This window comes from Schistocerca nitens, chromosome 9 (genome assembly GCF_023898315.1).
Source record: "Schistocerca nitens isolate TAMUIC-IGC-003100 chromosome 9, iqSchNite1.1, whole genome shotgun sequence".
Lineage (NCBI taxonomy): Eukaryota > Metazoa > Arthropoda > Insecta > Orthoptera > Acrididae > Schistocerca > Schistocerca nitens.
The window spans coordinates 37,883,650-37,909,132 of record NC_064622.1 but is presented as its reverse complement, the minus strand read 5'-3'; the positions used below and the strand labels follow the sequence as shown (position 1 = coordinate 37,909,132).

At 44.3% G+C, this 25,483-nt stretch overlaps 1 protein-coding gene across 1 annotated transcript; it reads left to right on the top strand.

Moving 5' to 3' along the window:
• Nucleotides 1-19,660: 19,660 nt before the first annotated feature.
• LOC126203372 (cuticle protein 9.5-like) lies at nt 19,661-24,884 on the top strand. Its single transcript, XM_049937668.1, has 2 exons — nt 19,661-19,783; nt 24,469-24,884. The coding sequence occupies exons 1-2, from the start codon at nt 19,775-19,777 to the stop codon at nt 24,778-24,780; spliced, it is 321 nt and encodes a 106-aa protein (XP_049793625.1). The 5' UTR covers nt 19,661-19,774; the 3' UTR covers nt 24,781-24,884.
• The last annotated feature ends 599 nt before the right edge of the window (nt 24,885-25,483 follow it).

Sequence of the window (25,483 nt, the reverse complement as noted above, 5' to 3'; positions counted from 1 at the left end):
GCGAATATTTTTTGTTTAAATTGCTTAAGTATTTTAATTTAAAATATTTTTTCGTGGGATCAATGATATGAAGTTTTTCATCTTTGGCTGTGAATTAATTTTCTATTTTTCTTTGAGTTTTTTCTTTGTTATTTTCAAGAACTATGATCTTTATTTTAGATGTCTATTATTTAAAAATTGATTATAGAGTTTTGTTGAATGAGAACTTTTTTAATTGGAATGGTTCTATGGTTGTTATGAATGTAATTTTGGATTGAATGTCTCTTATTTTTATGTCTTCTTTTATATATATTTCTTCTTTGGTAATTTATTATGGACAGGATTACATATCAAGGTTTTTGGTAAATTGCCACTTGCTTCTTACTACTCACTTTTACGTCACTGCAACTTACATTGAGATGGCAAGAGTCATGGAATACATCCTAAGATTTGTCTGCCCTCCTTTATCCCAGCATAGTGCAATGCCTCGACCTCGCCTAGACTCAACAAGTAGCTGGAAGTGCTCTGCAGAAATATTGAACCATGTTGTCCTATAGAAAGAGTTGCAGGTGCAGCATTTTATGCACGAAGGGACCTCTCGATTAAGTCCCATGGATGTGCAATAGAATTCATGTCGGGCGATCTGGGTCGCCAAATCGTGCGATTGACCTGTCCAGAATATTCTGCAAATCAGTTGCGAATAACTGTAGCCCAGTGATATGGCGTATTGTCATCTATAAAAATTCCATCATTGTTTCGGAGCATAAACTCCATGAATGTCTGCAAATGGTTTCCAAGTAGGTAAATATAGCAATTTACAGTCAATGTACGCTTCACTCAGTCCATTCCATTCAAACACAGCCCACACCATTACGGAGTCACCACCATGTTGCTCATTCCCTTGTTGACACCTTGGATCCACGACTTCATGGGGTCACACTCAGACCCCTACAGCCACCTCTTACCAACTGAAATTGAGAATCATCTGTCCAGGCTACTGTTTTTCAGCCGTCTTGGGTCCAACCGATACGGTCACGGGCTCAGAAGATGCGCTACAGGCGATGTCGTGGTGTTAGCAAAGGCACTTGGGTCCTTAGTCTGCTGACATAGCCCATCAATGACAAATTTCGCCACACTGTCCCAACGTACACTTCGTCATACGTCCTACATTAATTTCAGCGGTTATTTCACACATTGTTTCTTGTCTGTTAGCAATGAAAACTCTACAAAAACGCTACTTCTCTTGATCACTAAGCCAAGGCCGTCAGTAGTTGCGTTTTCAGTGGTGAGAGTTAATACCTGGAATTTGGTATTCTCGCCACACTCCTGACACTGTCGATCTCAGAGTATTGAATTTCTTAGTGATTTCCCAAATGGAAGGTCCCACTTTCTTAGCTCCAACTACCGTCCGACGTTTATAATTTAATACCGTCGTGCGACCATAATCACGTCGAAAACCTTTTCAGATAAATCACCTTAATAAATATGACAGCTCCTCCAATACACTACCCTTTTATACATTATGTACCCGATACTACCGTCATGTTTGTAACCGTGTACCGTTATTTCATGACTTTCGTCACTTCTGTGTACAAGGGACCAAATCTGCCTCATTGTATAGCTTTCCACGCAGATGTTCGTAGAAGAGACGTAAACCTTGGTACTCCTCCTGTCTCCTTACACATTTTTAACACTCATTTTTTCTTAGCTGCCGAGCTTAGAGTTACAGCGTCGAGGGCATCTCCTCCAATCTCTCCCCTTCGTTTCTTTCCTTAAACGTGCAGTACGTAGATCTTAGTGTCCAACAGTGACTGGTTAAACGACGTCTTTCGGCCTGGATAACGGTGCCCGTCTCTCCAGTCATTAATCGAGCCACTCGTCTACCCTTTCCTTACTGAAGAGGCGTAGCAGATCTGCCAGCACTATGATGCACTTCATGCTCATCTTTGGTGGTGACGTTTCTGAGGAAACTAAGCTACAAATTACTTTCCATCCCCCTTTCGAAAGGTCTACATTTATATCCACATACTCCGAAAGTCACCGATGCGTTGACGGGTGTACCCTGTACAACTACCGGTCATTTCCTTTTCTGTTCTTCTCGCAAGTAAAGCAATGGAAAAACGATTATCAGTAGGCCTAAGTAAGAGCTCTAATTCCTTGTCTATTATCTTCGTGGTCCTTACGCGAAACTCAAGTTGGTGGCAATAGAATCGTTCTGCAGTCAGCTTCAAACAGCGGTTCGCTAAACTTTCTCAGTAGTGATCCTCGCCACGATCATCGCCTTCACTCTGGGCATTCCAGTTTCAGTTTCCGAAGTCACTCCGTAATACACTACTGGACATTAAAATTGCTACACCACGAAGATGACGTGCTACAGAAGCTAAATTTAACCGAAAGGAAGAAGATGCTGTGATATGCAAATGATTAGCTTTTCAGAGCATTCACACAAGGTTGGCGCCGGTGGCGACACCTACAACGTGCTGACATGAGGAAAGTTTCGAATCGATTTCTCATACACAAACAGCAGTTGACCGGTGTTGCCTGGTGAAATGTTGTGATGCCTCGTGTAAGGAGGAGAAATGCGTACCATCACGTTTCTGACTTTCATAAAGGTCGGATTGTAGCCTAACGCGATTGCGGTTCATCGTATCGCGACATTGCTGCTCGCGTTGGTCGAGACCCAATGACTGTTAGCAGAATATGGAATCGGTGGGTTCAGGAGGGTTATACGGAACGCCGTGCTGGATCCCAACGGCCTGGCATCATTAGCAGTCGAGATGACAGGCATCTTATCCGCATGGCTGTAACGGATCGTGCAGCCACGTCTCGATTCCTGAGTCAACAGATGGGGACCTTTGCAAGACAACAACCATCTGCACGAACAGTTCGACGACGGCGTTTGCAGCAGCTTGGACTATCAGCTCGGAGACCATGGCTGCGGTTACCATTGACGCATCATCACAGGCAGGATCAACGACGAATCTGGGTGCACGAATGGCAAAACGACATTATATCGGATAAATCCAGGTTCTGTTTACAGCATCATGATGGTCGCGGTAAACGCACATTGGAAACGTGTATTCGTCATCGCCATACTGGCGTATCACCCGGCGTGATGGTATGGGGTGCCATTGGTTACACGTCTCGGTCACCTCTTGTTCGCATTGACGGCACTTAGAACAGTGGACGTTACATTTCGAATGTGTTACGATCCGTGGCTCTACCCTTCATTCGATCCCTCCGAAACCCTACATTTCAGCAGGATAATGCACGACCGCTCCTGCGATAATTTTTCTTAAATGATGTGTTAAAACAGCGTAGCGTAATTTGGTGTACTCATACGTAGGTTTTTCTCATTGTTGTTATACACTTGGCGTAACGTAGTCAAGTAAATGCGAATAGTACACTAAAATTGAATCCAATGGGCAATACGTTTATAGCAATATAATAATGTAAATGATAGCTTTCTACGTTAACCTCTGTATGAAATACTTCCGCTTTAGGCTGGTAAATTATGATTGCAGTTTCCACACTTGGTCATTTTGAAGCAATGTGGTATATTGCAATCCGCTCAGTAATATAAATATGTGACATGCTGTGTAAGACCAGTTGTATGAGATATGAATTTATCTGTTGTTACATGTATCATACATGTTAGAAAACTGGTGAAATAGTGAGGTAAACACTTATGTTTCAGTTTCATGCAGCAGTCGTGGCAAATATATGACAGTAGCAGTAAAATCGTAAACGTGTTCATACTTTTGTCGCTTTTGTCATGTATTTATCACGCCTGTCACATGAAATTTAAACTTAACTTTTTTGTCATTATTTCTTCAGCTTTATATTACTGAGTAGTTTACAACATCCCACAATGCTTTAAAATGACAACGCGACAAAATAGGATTTCGTTTTAGGCTCTTAAAATATTATTTATAGCAATTGCAATAAATAATATTTTAACAGCCTAAAACGAAATGATTTCACAGAAAAATTTCACGAAGACTGTGGGCCCACCGTCATCAAAATTATACTGTTTTAGCACTTGCGCACATTACATTCCTCGACGTTCTGCTATAATAAGAAGTATCCTACTTCTTTTTTGTCTTTGTATACAATGTGTTTGTATCAAATGTCTAGCGGTGATAAATGATGTCACGGGGCGACCTAGTTGTCATTTTGTATTCGCCTCCTCTGGACGCTGAGATTTCATGGGACGGGCAGGGTCTACTAACAAGGTGGACTGCACATCTCCTACGCCAGTAAACTGATCGAGTGATTTCCAGCAATAAAATCTTAAGAACGAGGATCTCTAGCGAGGGAAAGATATTTTAGAAGCATATCAGGAACTTTGAGTTGCTGGGGTTACACCGTTTCGTGTAGGCAGCTGACAGAATTGTAGGCTACACACAAGGCATATGTACTTCGCACAGTGCCTCAGGTTATAACCAATGTGATGCCTAGAGCAGTCGGGACGTGTCAGTGAATATTCTGTCTCTAACAAAAGTTGTTCCCCTAGACGTTTGGGAAGATTTTGCAGTGGGTTATGCAATGTTCGTCCCGAAGAACTGATAAAATATGCGCGTCGAGAGACTTCCGCCAACTGAAAGCTCTGAGAAAAGGTCCGATGTGATTACATGGTTCAAAGAAGATGATGATGAAATCCGAAAACGCAGCTGAGCTTCGTGTGGCGCCTGGAAGAGGAACGCGTCCTGTCCCGGTGGTGGTTATTGACGGAGTTGCTGTTGCTGTAACTGACAATGCAGCCCGTGTCCCGGATAGCGCTAGAGCTCGTGCAGTGTCCAGAGAACTTTCCGTCCCATGGTCGACAGTACGGACTATTTTACACTGGCACGCGCACAAGATGCAGACGGTGGAGAAACTGATATCTCATTGTCAGCAGCAACGTTATGGATCTGCAATTCGGTTTCTGATACGGATTTAAGATGATGACATGTCACCGGGCAATATTCTATTGAGTGACGAGGCACATTTTACACTACCAGGTACACTGAATACACAGACTTGAGGAATTTAGGGTACAGTTAAACCGCATATTGTGCACGAAGAGCCATTGCACTTGCCATATGTGACTGTGTGGTGTGGATTCACAGCCACATTTGTTCTCAGCCAGTTCCTCGCTTTATGAGAATACACCCAGAGAACCTGTCAGGTGCGCCGTTACGTCTGTACGTTATCGAGACCTCGTACAGAGTATGATTCCTTCTTTGGCAGAGCGCAACTGTATGGAAACCACTGTTTTCAAGCAAGATGGGGAAACACCTCGTACCACTAGCCCAGTGAAAGATATGCTTAATGCAACCTTCCACGATGCAAAGCCTGCAAGATGACCTGATCTGAATCCTTGTTACTTTTGGCGCTGGAGATATCTAAAAGAAAGCATTTACCGTGAACAGGTTCAGTTTCTATCTGATATAGAAGCCAGGGTAGACGAACGTGTTGCTCAGATTCCAGTGTAACTGCTAATTGCAGCTGTTGACCACATCGTTTTATCGGTGCAGCATCTCGTCGACGTCTCCGGTGCTTATATTGAACAAATTCTGTATATGGAGGTTAATAAAAAGATCAGTGTTATGCCTTTTCGCTTGTTTGACATATTCTGCCACGTCCCGATCTCAATACATTACGATGGAAGCATTTCTAAACATCTTTATTGCATTAATAGCATCAGGTTTACACCTGGTGGCTAAAATTGGAACAATTTTCCCAGCGTAAATCTGTTCCGGTTTAATACAGGGTGCATCAAAAAATGTATACACACTTTGAAGCGTCATAGAAAATTTATTTCCCGTTCTACTACGTTAAATTTCTGGAAATGGGAAGCTTAAAGTTCAATTGGAAAAATAAATGTTCTTTGCAAATGTGATTAATATTCAAACTGGTGGCCTTCAGCATCAATACATTTCTGAGTACGAGTCACCACTGATTGCATACATCGTACCAAAGTGCCTGAATCTCATTCCAAAGTGCGTCCAGGTTACGTGGTTTACGTTTGTACACCTCATCTTTTACTGTGCCCCATAAGAAGAAATCCAGCGGCGTGAGGTCTGGAGAGCGTGCAGGAAACTCGATTGGTCCCCTGCGTCCTATCCACTGGCCTGGCACATTGTGATCCAGGTACGTCCCTATGATAGTGCGGCGGGGCGCCATCTTGTTGGAAATAAATCTCATCATTCCGTATAATGCACGAATGGCAGGGAATATAGAGTCAGGAAGCATTGTTAGGTACGTTTCTCCAGTACCAGTACCTTCAAAGCGGAAAGGCCCAATGAGTCCCCTTGCAGACAAACCACACCACACATTTACACCAGGCAAATTCACAGCCTTTTCAACCGTAATGTTGAAACGTCCCCTTAGAAAAATTGTACAAGACTGCTTAAACTGACACACAATATTTTTAGCGCAACGCAATCTGACTTTCAATAATCCCTACAAAAGAATGGCCCTGACTAACATTAACCTATACCTTTCACAAATCACTTACCTCACAAAAATCTTCGTTACTCGAACTACTGCAATACAGCGAGCGCCACTACTGCCAGCTAAATAAAAGATTCAAACTACGGAAGGCACTAACTACTGATAGGCATAGTTAGCAATTGAAAGATTTTGATAGAGAACAAACAATGTATTTACCTCAATAGTGTTCAAAAGTCATAATGTATATAGCAGTTCATGATATCCAGTGTTACAAATTTCAAAACTCCGCCATCTCTCTCCCCACATCCACCACTGCTGGCGGCTCACCTCCAACTGCCCAACGCTACGCGCTGTTCACATCCAGCTGCCCAACACTACAATGGCAGACAACAATGCAAACTAGTCACAGACTGGACACACAGCACAGCAAGTGATTTTCATACAGAGCGCTACGTAACGTTGCCAATAAGAAAACATAAACAGCCTACTTACAATGTGAGGATTATCTTCAGCCCAGTACACACAATGTTGCCTATTGACAGTTCCATTGAGTCTGAATTGGGCTTCATCCGACCAGATTATGCTACCCATAAATCCTGGTTCACGTCTGAACCCATTCACAAAATTCTAACCTTCGATCTGGATCGTCGTCACTTAGCTGTTGCACCAGCCTTGGAATGTACACACGAAACTTGCCTTTCTTCAGAATGCGTAGCACACTACTAGCACTTACATTACTCTCACGTGCCGCTTTCCTTGAAGATTTCTGAGGCGAACGCTGAAACAATTCCAAGACCGCAGTTGTGGAATCACCACTTGTAGCTGTACGAGGTCGCCCTGATCGACCTTTATGCACATCACACACTGTTCCATGAATTTCGAATTTGTCGCGTACACGTGTAATTGTTAACCTTGAAGGTGGTTCTGTACCATACTCACTTCTCCACTGTCTTCGAAACGCAGCTACACTCTCAAACTTCCAGTACCACTTAATTATCTGCTTCCACGTTTCAAAGCTCAAACGCACGTCCGCCATGTTGCAGTTACTTCCTTGCCACTGCTGCCACCTGTTGAAGAAACATAACATTACTTTCTCACAGATATTTAACCTTGTAGAACGGGAAGTAAATTGTCTATGACAGTTCAAAGAGTGTATACATTTTTTTGACGCACCCTCTACACTAGAATATCTACCAAGTTCCGCTACCACACGACAATTACAGTCCACAATGGACATCTGTGAGTAGCTGCACATTCATTATAACCACTCGGAAAGTAATGGTTTAAAGAATCATTTTGCCGCAAATCTAAGACAAGACCTAATGCGTTACAGTATTGTCCAAGGTGGAAAGTTCAAACAGAGTATACTTTTAGCGGCGTCAGAGAGGTCACCTGCCTTCAAAGCCCTGGATTTTTTTGTATGGGGCGTCTCCAAAGTGAAGTACAAAGCGCTCATACTGATACGCCGAAAGGACTCGAGCAGCGGATTGTACAATCTTGCCAAGGTTTTCAAGATGATCTGGGGACGTCTGAAAGAATTCTTCAGCGACGAGTGCAGTATTGCATCCGAGTGCGGGGGCTACATGGGTAACACCTCCTTCAACAGGTATCAGTGGGCAGCAAGTGGTAACGTGTGCTAAAAGTGAATAGTATTTCTTGTTAACACAGGCCATGGATGATATTTGAGTCCAGTTAGATGGAGACTCGACCAAAAAGTTTACATTTCAAATGCGTTTCACAGACTGTTGCACCACTTCATTCCCAAGTAAGCTGCGGCTCGTATCAGCACGTTTGAAGTTATCTAGAAACCAATCCGTTTGTTGATACAGCTTTACTGGAATGTCAACACTGTAGTGTACATGCACGTGTCATTTATGCAAGGCGCTGCAGTCACTGATTGTGCGGCTGGTCTCGGCGGAGGTTCGAATCCTCCCTTGGTCATGGGTGTGTGTGTTTGTCCTTAGGATAATTTAGGTTAAGTAGTGTGTAGGCTTAGGGACTGATGACCTTAGCAGTTAAGTCCCATATGATTTCACACACATTTGAACATTTTTCTTCATTTATGCAATTAGTTATGGTAGAGTAAAACAGAGATAGATGACCATTATCTTTTTATGTTGCCAATATCAAATACTAACCCGAAATACACTCCTGGAAATTGAAATAAGAACACCGTGAATTCATTGTCCCAGGAAGGGGAAACTTTATTGACACATTCCTGGGGTCAGATACATCACATGATCACACTGACAGAACCACAGGCACATAGACACAGGCAACAGAGCATGCACAATGTCGGCACTAGTACAGTGTATATCCACCTTTCGCAGCAATGCAGGCTGCTATTCTCCCATGGAGACGATCGTAGAGATGCTGGATGTAGTCCTGTGGAACGGCTTGCCATGCCATTTCCACCTGGCGCCTCAGTTGGACCAGCGTTCGTACTGGACGTGCAGACCGCGTGAGACGACGCTTCATCCAGTCCCAAACATGCTCAATGGGGGACAGATCCGGAGATCTTGCTGGCCAGGGTAGTTGACTTACACCTTCTAGAGCACGTTGGGTGGCACGGGATACATGCGGACGTGCATTGTCCTGTTGGAACAGCAACTTCCCTTGCCGGTCTAGGAATGGTAGAACGATGGGTTCGATGACGGTTTGGATGTACCGTGCACTATTCAGTGTCCCCTCGACGATCACCAGTGGTGTACGGCCAGTGTAGGAGATCGCTCCCCACACCATGATGCCGGGTGTTGGCCCTGTGTGCCTCGGTCGTATGCGGTCCTGATTGTGGCGCTCACCTGCACGGCGCCAAACACGCATACGACCATCATTGGCGCCAAGGCAGAAGCGACTCTCATCGCTGAAGACGACACGTCTCCATTCTTCCCTCCATTCACGCCTGTCGCGACACCACTGGAGGCGGGCTGCACGATGTTGGGGCGTGAGCGGAAGACGGCCTAACGGTGTGCGGGACCGTAGCCCAGCTTCATGGAGACGGTTGCGAATGGTCCTCGCCGATACCCCAGGAGCAACAGTGGCCCTAATTTGCTGGGAAGTGGCGGTGCGGTCCCCTATGGCACTGCGTAGGATCCTACGGTCTTGGCGTGCATCCGTGCGTCGCTGCGGTCCGGTCCCAGGTCGACGGGCACGTGCACCTTCCGCCGACCACTGGCGACAACATCGATGTACTGTGGAGACCTCACGCCCCACGTCTTGAGCAATTCGGCGGTACGTCCACCCGGCCTCCCGCATGCCCACTATACGCCCTCGCTCAAAGTCCGTCAACTGCACATACGGTTCACGTCCACGCTGTCGCGGCATGCTACCAGTGTTAAAGACTGCGATGGAGCTCCGTATGCCTCGGCAAACTGGCTGACACTGACGGCGGCGGTGCACAAATGCTGCGCAGCTAGCGCCATTCGACGGCCAACACCGCGGTTCCTGGTGTGTCCGCTGTGCCGTGCGTGTGATCATTGCTTGTACAGCCCTCTCGCAGTGTCCGGAGCAAGAATGGTGGGTCTGACACACCGGTGTCAATGTGTTCTTTTTTCCATTTCCAGGAGTGTATTTACATTTATTGCTTTTTACGCTGAAGCGCCAAATAAACTGGTATAGTCATGCGTATTCAACTACAGAGATATGAAGACAGGCAGAATATGACGCTACGGTCGGCAACGCTTGTATAAGACAGCAAGAGTATGGCGCAGTTGTTAGATCGGTTACTGATGCTACAGTGGCAGGTTATCAAGATTTAAGTGAGTTTGAAAGAGGTGGTATAGTCGGTGAACGAGCGATGGCACACAGGGATTTTCTCGTACGACCATTTCACGAGTGTACCGTGAGTATCAGAAATTCGGTAAAACATCAAATTTTAGACACTGCAGCGACCGAAAAAAGATCCTGAATGTACGGGACCAACGTCGACTGAAGAGAATGATTCAACGTGACAGAAGTAAAACCCTTCCGCCAATTTCTGCAGATTTCAATGTAGTGTCAGCCAGTGAACCATTCAACGAAACATCGTCGATATGGGCTTTCGGAGCTGAACGCCCACTCATGTACCCTTCATGACTGCACGACACAAAGCTTTACGCTTAGCCTGGGCCTGTCAGCACCGACGTTGGACTGTGATGACTGGAAACATGCTGCCTGGTCTGACGAGTCTCATTTGAAATTGTATCGAGCGGATGGACGTGTATGGGTACGGAGACAACCTCATGAATCCATGGATCCTGAAAGTCAACAGGGGACTGTTCAAGCTGCTGGAGGCTTTGTAATGGTGTGAGACGTCTGCAGCTGGAGTGACGTGGGACTCCTAATAAGTCTAGATACGACTCAGACAGGTGACACGTAAGTAAGTATCCTGTCTGGTCACCTGCATCCATTCATGTCCATTGTGCGTTCGACAGACTTGGGTAATTGCAGCAGGACAATGCGATTTTGTACGCCACACGTCCAGAATTGCTACAAGGTGGCTCCAGGAACACTCCTCTCAGTTTAAACACTTCCGCTGGCCACCAAACTCGCCAGATATAAACATTATTGGGCAAATCTTGGATGCCTTGCAATGTGCTCTTCAGAAGAGATCTCTACCCCCTCGTACTCTTAAGGATTTATGGACAGCACAGCAGGATTCATGATGTCAATTCCCGCCAGTACTGCTGCAGATATTAGTCGAGTGCGTGCCACGTCGTGTTGCGGCCCTTCTGCATTCTCGCGGGGGGCCTACACGATATTAGGCAGGTTTACCACTTTCTTTGGCTCTTCAGTATATATTCATTAAAACAATGTAAAACGCTGTTCACAAAGTTAGGGCAAATTTCAAACGAAGTACGAATTGTTTTTGAATCGGTACATATTAGTAGCGTCAAATCCAAGATCACTATCTGCTCTCAATTCCATGAGATTTTCTGTTTGTCTTCGTTTCCAAAGTGAAGTACAAAGGAGTCACATTGATACGACGGAAGAACTCGAGTAGCAGATTGTACAGTCTTGCCACGACTTCCGAGATTATACGGGGACGTCTGACAGAATTCTTCAGCGACGAGTGTAGTATTGCATCATAGTGCGGGGAGTAAATGGGTAACATTTCCTTCAAGAGGGCCGAGTGTACAGTAAGTTGTAATTTGTGCTAAAGCAGAACTGTATTTCTTGTTAACACATGCCGGTACCGTGGATGATATTTGAGTCCAATTAAATGGAGATTTGACCAAAAATTTTATATTTCAAGTGCGTTTTGCACAAACTGGTGCACCACGTTATTGTCAAACCAGTTGCGGCTCGTATCAGCACGTTTACAGTTATCCAGTAAATATTCTGTTTATCGACCCAGTTTTACTGGAATGTCTGTACTGTCGTGTAAGAGGACGTGACTCTTCGCTAGTAGTTACGATAGTGTATAACAGATATAGAAGGCCATGATTTTTTCTGTTTGCAATATCAAACTCTAATACACAAAAAGAACATGGAAAATTTACATTTACATATATTGCTTTATACATTCACACACAAAAAAAACCGAAGGAAAGCTTCGTTTACAATGTTATAACAAATTTCAAACTAGCTACGAATTGTTTTTGAATCATGTAACATATAACCATTTCAACCATGTATCAGGGTTAGATGATCAGAAACGGGAAGTATACATGGGCAGCTGAAAAATCACTTTTGAAACCAAGAGGAAATTATACAAACGCATCAAAAAAAGTTTTGCATCATCCAGTTCTCAGAACCCCTAAAGAAAAACGTTGACTGTCGATATTGTATCACAGACACAGTCCATCTGACTGTGTAGAGATGTCACTAAACCTGCCCAAAGATGTAAACAACCGTGCATGAGCATCGCCTATTACACGGAAAGGGTCCGACAGCCGATCAGTTTCGGTCATTATACCAGGAAGGAGGTATACGGCTCGTGTTGTCTGTAATTCAACGGTGCCTAGACGGTCAATACCACGGTTCGATCGCGTCCGCATTGTTACTTTGTGCCACGAAGGGCTCTCAACAAGAGAAGTGTGCAGGCGTCTCGGAGTGAACCAAACGGATGTTATTCGGACATGGAGGAGCTACAGAGGGACAGGAACTGTCAATGATATACCTCACTCATGCCGTGCAAGGGATACTACTGCAGTGGATGACTGCTAACTATGGATTATGGCTCAGAGGAACCCTCACAGCAACGCCACCGTGTTGAATAATAGTTTTCGTGCAGCCACAGGACATCATGTTACAACTCAAACTGTGCGCAATAGGCTTCATGATGGGCAAATTCACTCCCGACGTCCACGGCGTGGTCTATCTTTGCAACCACGACACCATGCAGCGTGATACAGATGGGCCCAACAACGTGCCGAATGAACCGCTCAGGATTGGCATCACGTTCTCTTCACCGATGACTGTAGCATATACCTTCAACCAGACAATAGTCGGAGACATGTTTGGAGGCAAACCGGTCAGGCTGAACGCCTTAGACACACTCGCCAGCGAGTGCAGCGAAGTGGGAGTTCCCAGATGTTTTTTGGTGGCATTGTGTGGAGCCGACGTCCGCCGCTGGTGGTCATGGAAGGCGCCGTAACGGCTGTACAATATTTGAATGCCATCCTCCGACCGATAGTGCAATCATATCGGCAACATATTGGCGAGGAATTCATCTTCATGGACGACAGTTCGGGCCCCATCGTGCACATCTTGTGAATGACTTCCATCAGGATAACGGCATCGCTCGACTAGAGTGGCCAGCATGTTCTCCAAACATGAACCCTATCGACCATGCCTGAGATATGTTGAAAAGGGCTATTTATGGACGACGCGACCCACCAATCACTCTGAGGAGTCTACGCCTAATCGCCGTGAAGAGTGGGACAATCTGGACCAAGAGTGCCTTGATGAAATTGTGGATAGTATCACACGGCGAATATAGGCATGCTTCGATGCAAGAGGACGTGCTACTGGTTATTAGAGGTACCGGTGTGTACAGCAATCTGGACCACCACCTCTGAAGGTCTCGTTATATGGAGTTAGAATATGCCATGTGTGGGTTTCATGAGCACTAAAAAGGGTGGAAATGATGTTTATGTTGATCTCTATTCCGGTTTTCTGTACTGGTTCCGGAACTCTCAGAGCCGAGGTGATGCAAACCTTTTTTTTATGTGTGTATTAAAAGAGTACCAAATAATCTTAACATGTTGGGGGTACGTTGTGGAGAGAAATTTTTTCTGGTTTCCGTCCAAATAGATAAAGTTGTCTAGACAAGGAAAGATGTAACCAGTCTTTACTTGCTTTATCCTTTTCAGCATGATATTTATGGTTTAGGTGAAGCACTAATGCAAAATAATAAACTAAACGCTGTAAGTCGTGCCTTTTGAAAGGAAACTCGAGGGCTCGCTATTGTTTTTTTTTTCTTTCTTTATTTTTTTTTTGTATGGCAGAACAAGTCATTCCTCTTTGGCTAAGCCCAACACCCAACAGGAACCTGAACCCAAAGCAATTCCAGTATCACAGCTGGTTTTTATTTTTCGCTCTAGTGTTTTCCTTGGAATATTAAACTTTGTAGAAGCTTTCCTGACGAGAAAACCATTTTTTACTTGAGTACTAGCAATTTGTAGGTCTACTTCTCTCTACCAGCATCTAGTAGAACCATTCTTGGGAACATACTTAGTTGAAATTTGTACAAAAATTAATTCCCGTCAAAACTAAAAATTTATTTGAGGAGGGTGGAGAGGCTGACTATTCAGATATAGTATGGCTGTATCTCCAGTCGGCAGGGAAGGAGGGCCACAGCGCGTCATGCCGAGAAACAACACTACAGTATGCACCTAGAAGTATAGAGACTTGAAAAGTAAGTTTCCGGAACTACTCACAGTTGAACTTACGGAAAAATGGAAAAGTATTGGCTCGACATGTAATATTAAGGTGTACTAAAAACTAAAATCATTAATACTAGTGACATTTTTTGAACTAAAGTGTGAAGGGAAGTATCGACGTGTCGCCCGTGATGCACACTCACAATCAACTGACTGGCAGCACTGTAAGGCCGGTATCTCGGGAACTACAGCAGTTGTTTATCTCTCCTGTATGGCTATCTATCCTTGTTTTATCATATACTGTGTACTAAAAAACGGTCACAGTTGGGGGAAAAACTAGAAGTGCACGGACTTCTTCCTTACACCAAATAATGTTTAAGATCGTGACTCTACGGCTAAGCAATGCTTATGTATCACTCGATGCTGTAGTAGTTTTCTGTTGATATGATTCAGCGATGCCTGAGAAAATATAAAAAAAAATAATCTTGTAAACAAGGTTAATTGTGGTTGGTATGAGACATGGTGTCACTATCCCCATCCAATTAAATACGAATAGGTCAAGAATGGAGATATCACTCCTCACTCATGCTCAAAGAGGCCTACTGTTTTTCTTTGGGAGTAAAGACTAAACTGAGCTTCTTCTGCAGTACCCATGTTAGAAAAGATTTCCGTCGGTCCACAATCAAGGGTACTACTGCACTGCTTTGCAGAGCATTCGAAAGGTAATTACAAGGGACCGGTCAAGTAAAGAGTCACGAAGTGTGGTTTTGTCTCAAAATAATTTAAGACGGCATACAGGAAATGCAGCGCACAACACACATTATTTCTCAAGATACTGGCTCATCCGATGCACCTTACGGGTATATAACCCTGCGATTGGTATCTACATCCGCAGGGGATACTTTTTTTTATACCATGTACTAAGGTAGCATCACGTTCCATTCGCGGACGGAGAGTGGAAAGAATTACTTCTTGTACCAATCTGTGCCTACTATTATTTGCCTCGCTTCAGTTAAGGTATCACTGTGGGAAGAATTTACAGAAAGCTGAAAAATATTCGCAGTTCCTTATCTGAAGGAAGTTACTTGAAGTTTTCTAAACATCTGTCGCCATATATTCGGCGTCTTTCCACCACTTTAAAAATTTCTACATTTCCCTGAGAGAATCTCCACAGACAAACGAGTCTGACACAAATTAGAATTACTTTTTCTGAGTTAGCTCGATGTACTTGTAGGGGAACTTGGACTATAATGGGGAACGGAGATGAAACAGGGAATCCTTATATTTCTGAGTTGGTAACATCGTTGTTTGACCGTTAGACCGTGAAGACAACCGGCTTATTGTTGTCCAAAATATTTATTTTTAGAGGTTTGTGGTTGTACATTTTACTTTGTTATTTTTGCCTCCAATAAGGAAGTTATGCAGCAATACAACGAAGAATAATTTTAACAGGCTTTATGAACATATGCCACGTTAAGCGACTCTTCATCTTCTCTCTTACACCAGAAGAAATTTTACAGATAATGTATATGTGGGGTAAAACCAGGTAGAAGCAATAGCATAAAACTGGAACTACCTCACACTACTCCAAACTGCGTTACATGTGGCATATACGTGTGCCGTTAAGTATGAAGGTCGTTAAGTAATGTCCCACATATTTTTTCTCAGAACGTATTTATTTTTAAGAGTCAGAATTTGGTGGCGATATACATCAACATGTGTTCTCCATGTCCTATTTCTGTACGTAGTCTCCATCCATCACGTTCTATGGCCGTACGCCAACGTTGTGGAAGAGCATGCATTCCCTGCTGATGAAAGCCCTTGTCCTGTAGGCGTAGCCATGTTTCCACTGCATGACTGACACTCTACTCGTCTTCAAAGTGTGTTGCGAGTAGAGAATCAGAGACATGGAAGTCCAAGGTTGCCAGGTTTGGACTGTAGGAGGATGAGGCAATGATTCCGAGACAAATTTGACAATGCGCTCCCGGCTTCTCAGACGTGTGTGTGGGCGTGCTTTATCGTGTTGGAGCAATATATCTGCTGGATTCTTGTCCGATTGAACATGTCGAAAACGGTTGTTGACTTTCTTCAGAGTCTTCGTGTATGCCTCTGAATTGATGGTTGACCCTCTTGGCATCACATCCACGACAATGACGCCATCACAATTCCAGAAGACTGTCGCCATGACTTTTCCAGCAGAGGGGGTTGCCTTGAATTTCTTCTTTTGTGGTGAATGAGGATGATGTGACTCCATGGACTGTCTTTTTGTTTCTGCAACAAAGTGGTGCAACCAGCTTTCGCCCCCGCAACGATCCGTGATAGAAAGGCCTCTCCGTCGGTCTCAAAGCGCTCCAACAATTCAGATGAAGTGGCCTTTCTTTGTATCTTGTGGTCCACTACGAACATTCATGGAACACCTCTCTGTATGTCTGAGAGTCTCGATCGTCACAGACGCACTTCGAATGCTGACCGACAACTGTAGAGCCAATTGTGGAGTTGTGATGCGCCGGTCGAAACGACTAATGGCATCCGCGCGCTTCAGCACGTCTGGAGCAGTGGCTGTGACAGGACGTCCCCAGCGTGGCTGATCATGGAGCTCTGTTCCTGCATTTCGTGAGGTTGTAAATTTCTTTAGCCATCGCCCAACTGTGTTCCTACCAACTGCAGCATCGCGATACTCTGCACACAAACGTTTATCGATATTCACCAAGGTTTCTTTTTCTGCGCACAAGAATTTCAAAAACAGCACGCTGCTTGTAACGTGAGTCGTATGTCTACGCCATTTTTGGCTCTGTACTACGTCCCTGCCATCTGCCAGAATCGTTCGAAACTTCAGCGGCGCACGGAGCAAACTTCAAATGTGAAACACCAACAAGTACGTTTGTCTACGTATATTAATGGCTTTTTTTTAAAAAAAAATATGGGGCATTACTTATTGAACGACCCTCGTATATGGTTTCAACAGTGCTCCACATTTGTGTGCGAATTTTAATTACTACAATTTAATAATTACATATAGAATTTGCAGTTATTTTGTCCTAAATTTTAGATTATTTTTATTGCTAACAGTCTGGTTAATTATCCCTTATTGAAGAGGTATATTTTCATTTGAGATGGGACCATTAAGCGCTTCATATGGTTAGGAAATTAAGACACGACTTAACTGCCATCCGTGAAGAGTGGAAACCCAGTACCAAATAGCTCACTTGTTCGTACTTGCATATACTACGGCAGCAACAACGCGAAATGACCTATCTAGGTTCAAAAAGACGGATACTTTCCCGCTTAATACAGATGCATTTGGCGAAGAGGAATTTGCAAAATTAGATACAAAGGAAAGAATAATGACGAATCCCCAGAAGGCAACAGCGGTTTTTTCTCGACATCCTGGTCCAGCGACTGATGGGCAAAGACGGTCTTCATTTTCTGTATCACCGGAGAACGTAAAGCCAGTTCCTCAATACGAGAGACCATCTGAAACCAGCTGAAGAGCAAACTGTGCCGTAATCATGGAGTTTCCCCAGAGTCAGAAGAATCTGTAGACGTGTGAGGCTAACAGCTCTCCTTAATATGAGAATGAAACGTCTTGTCTTCTTTGTAAAGAGACCTGCTCGTCAACAAGAAAATCAGATGATTGGGTAAAGTAGCTAAAGAGTGGCAAGTGAGCGCATGAGGATTGTACTAGATGGACTGAAGATAACTTGCATGAGTATCGGTTATCCCATCCCTCACACGGGAAATATGACACTGCCCGCTTGTGCCGTACAAAGTCCCTGCTTTCACCACAAGGCGTGGAGTATAACCGTATATTGCGTAGTGCTGCGTTATATTAGATATAATTTAAACCATTAGAAATAAGTCCTCATAGATCATAAATGGTTCAAATGGCTCTGAGCACTATGGGACTTAACATCTGAGGTCATCAGTCCCCGAGAACATAGAACTGCTGAAACCTAACTAACCTAAGGACATCACACACATCCATGCCCGAGGCAGGATTCGAACTTGCGACCGTAGCGGTCGCGCGGTTCCAGACAGAAGCGCCTAGAACCGCTCGGCCACACTTGCCGGCCATAGATCATATATGTTGTTCATGCCTAGTTTACCTTCCACCTAAATTAATTTGAAGGCGTAACAATGAAAATGTTCCTTTTCATCTAGTTTTCTCCTCAAGTACACGATTAGCGCAAATTCCCCTACATCAGGCATGATACTGGTCCCAATAACTTGAACAGTACTCACGTACATCTGCGGCCACATATATATACTCCGCAAGCCACCATTAAGTGCTTGGTGGAGGGTACGTTGTACCACTTCCTTCCCAGTTGTAAACGGAACAAAGGAGAATCAACTGTTCGGTTCTGTAGAACCTTGATATTCCTTCACAGTTCTTAAGCAAGCTGTTTGTTAGTGGTACTAGTATCTTTCTGCAGTTTTACACAAATGCTGATCCTCTGAACTTTCTCAATCGTGTTGTTAGATAAAATTCTTCTTCCCTGCAGCGATGCCCATTCGAGTTGATGTACCATTCAAACTACCGGTATATTATTAAGCATTTAGTATCGTAGGGCTTTTTTCCAAATTTGTTAAGACGAATATCGGAAGCGTCACTCTGAAAGGACACAGCCGATTTGCTTTTGCAATCTCGCCCAGTCGAGCTTCAGTTGCGTCTGCTACATCGACGGAACGTTTCCTATTATCTTAAATCTGTCCTTTTTTTTCTCAGTAAACTACAACTTTGAAAAAGTCGTCGAAAGGTCAGCACTCAACTTGCGTTCGGAAGTTGCGTGATGTGGCGAAAGAGCAGCTCCATCATTGACCTGACTCATTCGTCCCCAAAATTTACAGTCTTTGTGAGACTGTTGCCCGAGCAGTGGGAATGATTATTTGGCAGCTCTCTCGCATATCTCTTTCCTTGCACTGGGTCTTCTACAAAAGCGTTGCGTGGCGCTGCGAAAGAGCAGCTCCATCATCGACCTGACTCATTCACCACAAAATTTACAGAAAACCTGTATCTTGGTGTGGCTGTTACCTGAACAGCTCTCTCGCATGTCCTCTACCTTGCACTGGGCGTGCTGTAATGTTCCTTCCTCAATAAAGCACTTTCGCGGTCTCGGACGTCATTCTGTGTTTCATTTGAAGGACTCTTGTAGTAACAGCCAGTAGATATCTTATTGGGTACCCACTTTGCCACCACTTTCAGTCGCGCCATCCTATAGTCACGCGCGAAAGGAACATCTGGCGCCACTAAATAATGCCGCTGTCAACTTGCTACCATTCGCGTCGTCCTGGTCAAGTAACACCAGAACTGGTTTATGCGGCGCAGCGGGAGGCAACTCGCATCTCAGCGACGCTACGGTAAGGACCTGTCTGATCAGCCGCCCCCCTCCAAACCGACGGCCGTTGCCGCCGGTGCTACAGTTGAGCATTACCTCCGGTTTGAGGTACTGCACGCGCGAAAGTATAAAAGAGCAGACGCCTCCAGAGGAAGACGCAGTCACACACCAGACTCTAGCACAGACCAAGTCTTCGCAGCTCCACATCTCCTCAGTATGAACGCCGTAAGTATGCACTCCACTTCTTAGGGAATAAAATTTCTGTTGAACCATGAACTATAACTGAAGGAGGTTAACTAATACACATATCACTGCCAAGTATCAATTGAACTAATAGACTGATTCTATCAGTTACTAAGGTTGAAGTTTATACTAATGAAAATTGCGGGATGGTTGCATTCTGAGATCCACATATTGACTGCATCAAGATTTTAGAGATTAAGAAAACTACGAGGGCTATTCCGAAAGTAAGGTCCGATAGGTCGCGAAATGGAAACCACGGTAAAAATCAAAAATGTTTTATTTGCAACAGTTAGATACACCTTGCAGCTACTTATCTCCATAGTCGCCGACCCGACTTAGACGTGTATCGTAGCGTTGTACCAACTTTCCCATACCCTCGCTATAGAAGGCAGCCGCCAGTGCTCTCCGCCAATTCTCTACGCTGGCCTACGGCTCGTTGTCTTGTGCCGAAATGTTGTCTTCATAACCAGCGGTTCATGTGACCAGAGCTGAAACTCAGAGGGAGACAATTACGGGCTGTATTGTGGGTACTCTCACATTTCCATTTGAAAACGATGCAGGAGCATCTTCATTGCCCCTGCAGAATGCGGCTGAGAATTGTCTTGAAGACGAAACAGCACGACAGTTATGTAATGTTAGCTGCATAGCTTCAGGGGAAATTTCTCACCAGGCCCCCGTACTTGGCGGCAGACACTATTTTCTAGACATCTTTACGCACTCACTGCGAGCTCAGAAATGAGAAGAGCGACGTGATGCTAACTGGGATTATACTAGAGACACTACCCAACACATCTGTGCAAAGCTTTATCGGATTTTCATAGTCGTTTCCATTTCGTGACCGATCGGACCTTACTTTCGGAATAGCCCTCGTATTTACTAAGTTGCTTATACTTTGTACTAATCGCAGTCGTATTGTTATTGTCCTACTTTCTGTGTCGAATATTCACGATTGGTTAGCACACCCAGAAATCAAACACACAAAGAGTCCAGCACTAAAGATGCTCGACTCTCAATTTTTTCTCAGTATTCAAATAGAACTAGTTCACCGGCGCAGACGTTGTTGTCGCTGTTGTTCACTTCAGTCCAAAGACTGACTTGATGCACCTATCTACAATAGTCTGTCCTGTACTAGTCGCCGGCCGGAGTAGCCGAGTGGTTCTAGGCGCTACAGTCTGGAACAGCTGCGACCGCTACAGTCGCAGGTTCGAATCATGCCTCGGGCATGGATGTGTGTGCTGTCCTTAGGTTAGTTAGGTTCTAGGGGACTGATGACCTCAGAAGTTAAGTTCCATAGTGCTCAGAGCCATACTAATCGATTCATCTCTGTATAGCTGCAGGGAGCTGCATGTATTTCAGATAGTTTAGTGTATTCAAGGCTTCATCCCTCTTTACAAATTTTTTCCTCCTCTATTCAGTACAGCCAGTTCATTATCTAAGAATTCCAGTAATGTAGGCCTCAGAATTCTACTCTACGTCATGTTCCGACAGCTTCCGTCCTCTTTCTAAATGTACTGTTCTGGTACTGTTCCATATGCACGTATCGGTATACATAAAAAAAAAAATATTTCTGACAAATGCTGACTAACCAATAGGGAGCTGTATCTTTAAACTGATCTTTGTGTGGTGGTTAGTTCAGTTAGTTGATTTCTGCCCGTTCAGTTCTACATGGCAGTGTTTTTTTGATATCTGCCGCCATGAAATTTAATACAAAAGAAAACATGAAACTAATTTTTGAAATAATTTCGTAAAAACTGAGTTTGAGTTTAAAGTCAATATGACAAAAGTTTCTTCCTCTTTTGATTTCCGGTGAATCTCATTTCACGTTCAGTAAGACAATGCTTCATATGTACACGTTGAGGAGTTTCTCTTTCTGTGCCACTCGATATCTGAAACCAGCAGATCTCGTCTGTTGAAGAAAGCAACATTCAACGGCGTCAGTTGACTTCTGATACCAAGAAGACATCGGATGCATGGCGCTCCACAGCTACCATTTGGTTGGTTTACCATTTTGTAAAATAAAATAAGACTTTCAAGATATTTAAAAACTGATCATTATTCCAACCATGTTCAGGACTATCCCATAATCAGAAATCTTACTTCTAACTGACCACATCGCAACTGGTATCATGTACACTGCCTAGCAACTGCCAGAGTTTAATTCGGCCACAGGGGAAACTGTAAGATTAAAATCACGTAAATACACAGTTCATTGATGAAATCATATGACAGAGGTAACAGCTCATGTTAGTTTTAGCAGAAGACATATTTTTCTGGATCCACGAATACTGATGGTCCATGTCAAACGTTCCCTACTCCTCCCATGACTAACTTCAGTTGGAGCAACTAAATGCGTATTTTCTTTTCGAGTACTTAAAGCTTTGCCTACTGGCCCGTTTGGGCCATTCAGTTTCAACCGAAAGCAGACCCGTTCTCCGTCTATGGCATCATACGGATGCCAGAGGGATGCAGCATGGAGGAGACATGGGGTCAGAACACCGCTCTCCCGGTCGTTGTCAGCTTCCCAGACGCTGGATCCGCTAGTTCTCACTCAAATGACTCCTCAGTTGGATCCACAAAGTTGAGTGCACCCTATTCCAGTCTTCTCACCAAGAACAACGAAATCCCTAGAAGTCTTACGCTAGTTCTCCAATCAGCAGTAATACACGATGAATAGTGAGCCACAGAGTAGTCTTCTATTAACGCTACCAGGAGCTGTTCGCCCTGCCACTTGTTTGTAACAAGCCTACATATATTTACAAGGCTATGTGCAGCCTTATAAGAAACTGAAGCATGCAAAAGACCTGGTGGGATGCATAAATGCGCGCAGACAGCGAGTATGCAAATAATTAGGTTGCAGTTATCTGAGACAGGTAGAACGTCCACCAGAGTGCATTAGTGACGTTCGTGTTTTGTGTTTTTACAAAGCATGATAGGCTGTATAAGAGACGAGAACAACGTGAGGCGCTGAGTAATCACTGCGAAGGCCGACAGATATAATTGCGTAGGCAGGTCAACATAAAAGTTTTCTGGGTATGGTACCGCGTCATACTGTAAAAAGCAATGCTGGAGAAAACCAACGTTTCGGCCACCGTTGCAGCGGCCTTCTTCTGGGTCTACTGGTGAAGAGGCAGCTGCAACGTTGGTTTTCTCCAGCAGCGCTGTACCATATCGAGAAAAATTTTATGTCGAAGGCTAACAGAGTTTGAAAACTACCTCATTGTGGGCTTCTGTTTGGTCGGTTGGCTAGATCGTGTAATATCTGGAATTAAAGGGCATTCGGATGTGACTAGCCTGATGGCGGTCGGCATGGAATCTTGAGAGCAGGCATATGCGTCTTCAAGGTGCCATGCCGCTTCTGACTACCGCACGAACACCATTGTGTAGTGTGTTAAGACCTTCGTAACCCTTTCACGTCTGCCTCTACCATCCGAGGACAACTAATGGACGTCCTGCCACATTGTGTGTAATCCCACACCAATGGCCTGACACAGCAGCCGCTGGGCGTCTCATGAGTAGGCTGCTGTTGACGCCGCAACACAGAATGCTGCATGTTGAGTGGTACTGTAAGCGGGAAGTATTACATTTCAGCGACGAGTCGTGATTGTGGACTACCTTGGACGACTATCGTCAGTGAGTATAACAGCTACCTGCAGAGAAGTCTCAAGATCTGGAGAGAAGTCTCATGTTTCCTATGATCTGGAGGTGCACAGCAATTTTAGGCCTGATTTCACGGTCAGGTGGTGAGGGAATCACGTATGACTAGAAATCATGCCTGGTAGTGATTCAGGCAACTGTTACGGTACGCCTTGCACATCCTGCGTCATCACGTTGCAGTACTAGTTTCAACAGGTCAGTGCTCGTCCACATACGGCACATAAGTGGTGTTGACGTACTCCCGTAGCGAGCAAGGTCCTCAGTTATGAAGCCTGATGTCAGTCTGTGTCAATACTCAGAATACCAATGACGAGTAGCTACAACAGTACACCAGATTGTTTCAGGACAGGTTACAACGAGTTTATGACGCCATTCACGATAGAATTAGCACATATATCCCGCCGAGAGAAAGTAGAACATCACATGGTTAACTGGACTCACACTGGGAGGTTCTTTGCAAATATGACTCGATTTTGTAATCACTGAAGTAACACCTCGTACTGTCTCAACCTATTTATTTAATTCCTCCCCTCCTGAGTGCTTGTTTTCCTGTTCATCATTTGTGACATAGTCCTTAATGCTGCTATCCTGTGTAACTTTGCAACCTGTGTAGGAAAGTTAGTTATAGGAAAAGTAAAATCATATTTCTGTAAACATCTTACATGGCTAAGCCATGTCTCCACAATATCCTTTCTTTCAGGGGTGCTAATTCAGCAAGGTTCGTAGTAGAGCTTCTGTAAAGTTTGTAAGGTAGGAGACGAGGTAGTGGCAGAAATAAAGCTGTGAGGACGGGGCGTGAGTCGTGCTTGGGTAGCTCAGATGGTAGAGCACATGCCCGCGAAAGGCAAAGGTCCCGAGTTCGAGTCTCGGTCCGGCACACAGGTTTTAACTGCCAGGAAGTTTCATCTTACAGAATGTTAGTACACTTTTAGTTGAAATGCAGGGCTATGTCTCTTAACCGAGAAAAGTAATTATCAAAGAGTAATATGTGCTGTCTCTCGTTCCTCCCTCAGATGTCTGTTGCGGTGATCCTGGGAGTCGTGGCCGTCGCCAGCGCGACCACAGTACCAGCTGGCACCAGCATCTACCAGCAACCTCAGTACCAACCACTCCAACCTGGGGTTCAGTACCAGCCTGTCGTGCGGTCAGAACAGGTGGTGGGTGGCCGCGTCGTGCCTGGAGCGTACCCAGGCAGCGTGGGCTCACACGTCTACACCTCAGGGGTCGTCCCCAGTGTCTACTCCTCTGGAATCGTTCGTGGCGTCCACCCTGCCAACGCTGCCCCCACTGTAGGAGGGTCCTACCCTTACTATACCACCGCCTAAGCTTCCAGTTCACAGATTACCTGAACAATTTCACGACGTCTTTCGCTGATCCATGAATGACTGTGTATGTCCAAATTTGGTGAATAAATCTTTTCTCAGTGCCACTATAATGAATTATTTTGTATTTCATGTCTTTTTCCCCATGTGTCATACTTACTTGTACATGCTAAATTAAGTTTTGTTTTCTCACTGTAACATTAATTATATGCCAGATTTATTTTTGGGTCGTCAGTTTCTTGACTGGCTTAATGTGGCACGACCCTCTCCACACAAATTCATCTCATGTGCCAGCCTCTTTGTCTCACAGTAGCACATGCACACAACATCCTAAATTATTTTTTGTATGTTTTCTAATTCCTGTCTTCTCCTGCAGCCTTTACTCCCTGTGCTTCCATCTAATACAACGGAAATTGTTGCGTGATATCTTTATCGCTTAACTCACGACGTGACTTTTCAGTAACGTCAACTACGAAGTGTCGTCTCCGAGACCCCAAACTTTAAACCAAGTTTAATCTAAAAATCATTTGGAACTTTAATTTAGGTTATATAACATTTATGGTTACAACTACAAAAGTGTTGTTTAAATACCCCTTGTTGATTTTATTGCACGAAGTAAAGCCAGCAGAATTTTATTTTTGTATCACGCAAAAATCACATACTTTTGTGTATCTTTTTCAAAAGTACATATAAACGAACTGTTAGA